This window comes from Belonocnema kinseyi, chromosome 4 (assembly GCF_010883055.1).
Source record: "Belonocnema kinseyi isolate 2016_QV_RU_SX_M_011 chromosome 4, B_treatae_v1, whole genome shotgun sequence".
NCBI lineage: Eukaryota > Metazoa > Arthropoda > Insecta > Hymenoptera > Cynipidae > Belonocnema > Belonocnema kinseyi.
This window is the reverse complement of record NC_046660.1, coordinates 81,269,678-81,274,027: the sequence shown is the minus strand read 5'-3', so window position 1 is coordinate 81,274,027 and position 4,350 is coordinate 81,269,678. Positions and strand designations below refer to the sequence as shown.

The window sequence follows — 4,350 nt, the reverse complement described above, 5'->3', positions numbered from 1 at the left end:
TTAAGTTCCAATTGAAATTCGAAGCGCTCCTTAAGTCAAAAAAGAAACTTTTATCTAAATGAATCCACTTTTTAAAATCGCGGTGCATATTGTTCTCTAAATTGAATTAACAAATTGCCTTTAAATAATAAACACTAATAATAATTTAATTAATAACTTTGGGAATGATGCAATGCAGAGTAATATTATTTTTTAACTGTGATACTCTTCATTCTACGTGAGTCATCAAATCGAAACAAATGTGTCACGTGACATAAAGTTGAAAATACGCATTTCATTCAAAAATGGCGCCGGGAGCCTTACTTCCGCCTTTCGAAAATTACTAGTCAACCAGCATCTCCAAACCCCAAAAGGAGAAACTAGAATCCTTAAAATGACAAAATAATACTATTTCTATATTATGTAACGAAAAATTAAAAAAAGTTCTCTCAAAAAGCGAAGAGAAAACTCGTGAAAAAATATTTTAAAAACCAAAATAGGAAACTAGTGCCGCGCTCATACGGTCTTTCTCGCAACTAATCAAAGATACATATGTCACTTTGACGCGTCACGGCAGTCATTCAGTATTGCGTCTATAAAAGGCAAGCAACTTCTTTTAACCCTCGTATAACTTGAACCAAGTGGAACATTAAGTCGGAAAAATTTATACTTCGCGACTCTTATTTTAATCGTTAAAATCGTTGACATTTGCTGAAATAGTTTTATTTACGGTGTTTGGACGTGGTCACTTCGGTCATGGCTTACACGGGTGGACCGATAAACTTCAAAGTTTATCTGACGAGACAAGATGGAACAACAACGACACCAGAAGTGCGCAGATTTGGAATTGACAATGAAATTGTCTCAGATTTCCAGTATTTGCGTGAAAAATTGCAAACTATTTTTCCCAACATTCGAGGAAAACGGTTCACTGTCAGTTGGAAAGGTTGGTCAAGAATATTACGCATTTCATTTTGTTGACATTTTGCCATCGGCATTAAGTTATGTCAGGTCATGGCTCACTGAGTTTAGAAAGTCGTGCAGAGATTTCAGTTCGTGCGAAATTTTAAGAGAATTATTGGCTACTTGCCTAAGTTTGCGCAATTCAGAATTATAGAGGCACCAAATTATGGGAAGGGTATTTATTTCGAAATTGGCTTGCTTCAGTTCACGTTTGACATTTAGGTTTTTTGTTGATATTTTTTACATATTCATTCCTTTTTGTATCAATATTAATGACAAGTTTCTAAATTTTAAAGTTTTTTTAATGGTTGTGTGGTCATGACAAAAATCTTATTTTGAATCGGAGAATAAGTATAGCTTGAAATATTTTTTATTGAGTTTCAATCTTTTTTTTTAATAAATGTAAACACTAGGGTGGTTTCAGTTTATACCTAGAAAAATTCGATTTTTGGTGATCCACCCCCCTTTCCCTTAATTTATCAATATTAACTCTTTTAAGAAACTTTTCGTTAAGAATTTGCACATAATAAATTTTAATTTTGACCATTCCAATCCTCTTATATTGTGCCCGAAAAATTCCCCGAAAGTAAATATGTTTGAACTAATTTTGAATTATTCAAATAATTATGTGTTAAAACGAATTTCCCGCCACTAAATCGTGAAAAGTTATTATTTTTCGGTTGAATGGCACAGTTGGAGAATTTAAAGAGTAATATTTCTTGTTTAACATGTTTGGTAATTATTTAAACAATTTTAATTGCTCAAACAATTTCCCCCCCTGTAAATCATAAAAAGTTATTATTTTCTGGCATAATCGACACATTTAACGAATGTTGGGACTAATACATTTTTACGAATTTCCGAAATTACAATCGGTAGTTAAATAATACTAAGAGTTATATATTTTGTGAAATATAGTTTGGAATTATTAATAAAAGTTCCATTAGTTTAAACAATTTTCCCCTTGTAAACATTAAAAAGTTTTTGGAAGTACATTAAAAAGAAACTAAAAAGTCAAATTGCGTAACAAAATTGCACAAGAAGGCTTAAAAAGAAGTATGTTTTTAAAAACAGTTAAAGCTAATGTTTTTTCGAATTAATGACGCAGTTAATGAATGTCAAGATTGATATTCTTTGTGGTTTTTCTGATTTTTTCTAATATCTTGTACTATGTTGCTGATTATTAAGTATTATTTTGTCTAAGAGCCTAAAAAAATAAAGAATGGCTGACCAATAAGCGACATAGTGTCATTAATTCCAGAAAGTAATAACTTCATAATTTACAGCGGAAAAAATTGTTTAAACAGAATTTTTTTTAATAATTCCCAAATATCCTAAGCAAAAACATTAATCTAAATATTCGTTAATTTTGTCATTAATTCATGAAAATACGAAATTTTCATGATTTAGCGAAACACAAATAGTACAAACAAAATTTTTAGCAGATAATAATTGTTTAAATAATTAACCATCAGTTAAAAAATACTTGGAAAATTGTCTCTTATCGAAAACACAAAATGTTTAAAAAGTAAAAAAGGCTATTTTGCATTTTTTGGGGGTAAGTTTCCAGACAAAGTGCAAGGAGGTTCGAAGGATCAAAATCGAAAATTATTGGGCGGAAATTAGTCCTTATAAACATTCCTTAAGAAGTGAAACACCTACTGGATATATTCAATTTTATTTGTTTAATTTGTATTTTAAACTTAGAAGCAGTTTTATTTTTGAAAATACTAGAATTTCTTAAGGCGTCAAATAAAAAATTATGCAATTTGGAATGTTAAAAATAAAAAATTTATATTTTTAATACTTGTTGTTTGCAGCAGAGACACAAAGATTGTTAACCAAATTTAATTTGTTATTTTCTGGATCTTGTCAATCCTTTTCTAAAATTTTTGAGTAGAACTATAACTTGAAATATTGTATTAATTGAGTGTCCATCTTTCCTGATATGTAAGCAATAACACCTACTGAAAATATTCAATTTCATTTGGTTCATTTGTATTTTGAACGTTGAGGCAGTTTTAATTTTGAAAATTCCTAATTCCATTTTCAAGATCTTAAATAAAAAAAGTTTAATTTGGAAACTTAAATTGAAAAATATATTTTTTAATGCTTGCTATTTGGGTCAGAAAAAAAGAATTTTAGGAATTTAATGTATACTTATGGAAATGCGATTTATTTTTTGAATTTTGTCAATCCTTTTGGACATATCCTAATTTGAGTATGTAGCACTTTATTTAATCGTATGTTATGTTAGCTGGAACCTTTCACCTAGCACTGTCATCATGGATGCAAAAGTGTTAAGATATTGAATCCAACTGCGTCATTCTGAAGTGATAACACTTAGTCTGATTAATGCAGAACTAACTAACTTTATATAGTCAATGACTCACTTCCGTGCATATACATAATATAGATAAAAAGAAACTAAAGCACCTGCAGTTTGAATAAATTCCTGCAAGGTAATGTCATTAATTTGTTCATTATTGAATTACTATTTATTGTGTTTAAAGGGACTTAAAAATTACATTGGACAAAACCTTTTATGGAAATAATCAAAATTATCAATGCTTATCAGTACTTCTTCTCGAATTTAGCACAATGAAATACAAATCTTGTTTGTATATCTTCTTTGGATTTATCAGGAGTTCTTAATTTTGGAACAAAATTTTTCTGCATGCCTAAAAAATATGTGATTTTGAATTTTGCAAATTCTACCGTCTAAATTTCTTCTTTTTGATAAAAAAAAAAAAACACTGCAATAAATTTTCTTTTATTTAAAAAGCGAAAATTGCTTTGAGTTTTTTAGGTATGATAATTTTTCGAGTACGAAAATTTGTAATTTCATTGCAATTAAAGGTCTGCATTTTTCCCTGTAATAATATGCACAGGATTTCTTCTTCAATTCAAAGAGGAGTATTCTACATCAGCAATAAATTAAAAATATTTATACTCGCTGACAGAAAACAACATCGAATTATGAAATACAGCAAAAATAACATTTTTTACCGTATAAAGGTTCCTAATTTCGGACAGTACTTCAAAATGTATATTTAACTATAATTTTTTTATATTAGGTCTTACCTTCAGCAATTAAAAATTCAATGAAGTCGATAAGCAAAGCTTATAAAGACCCAGAATTGCACTGGAATATTTTTTAAGCAAATGACAGGTAAATCTATAGTATTTTAAAGTACTAATAGAAATCTTTAAACTATAAAAATGTGTATTTTTGGTGTATTTTAAAGTTAAAGGTTTTTTCAGGTGCCGGTATAAATCTTTTTAATTTATTCTTTATAGAGAATATACTATTTCTTTATTCATAATGTGTCCCCTAAGGGTTTACATGACTTCCATTCCTTACAATCTTTCCGTTTACATCTATATATTTTTTACAATCTTATCCTT

At 28.7% G+C, this 4,350-nt stretch overlaps 1 protein-coding gene across 1 annotated transcript in view; it reads left to right on the top strand.

Annotated features, from left to right (window-relative positions):
* Positions 1 to 541: 541 nt before the first annotated feature.
* The window catches only part of LOC117170642 (sequestosome-1), an 18,045-nt gene continuing 14,236 nt past the window's right edge, over positions 542 to 4,350 (top strand). The window contains exon 1 of the mRNA XM_033357552.1: positions 542 to 925. Coding sequence (XP_033213443.1) covers positions 736 to 925 — 190 coding nt within the window. The 5' untranslated portion in view covers positions 542 to 735. The remainder of the gene's footprint in view (positions 926 to 4,350) is intronic.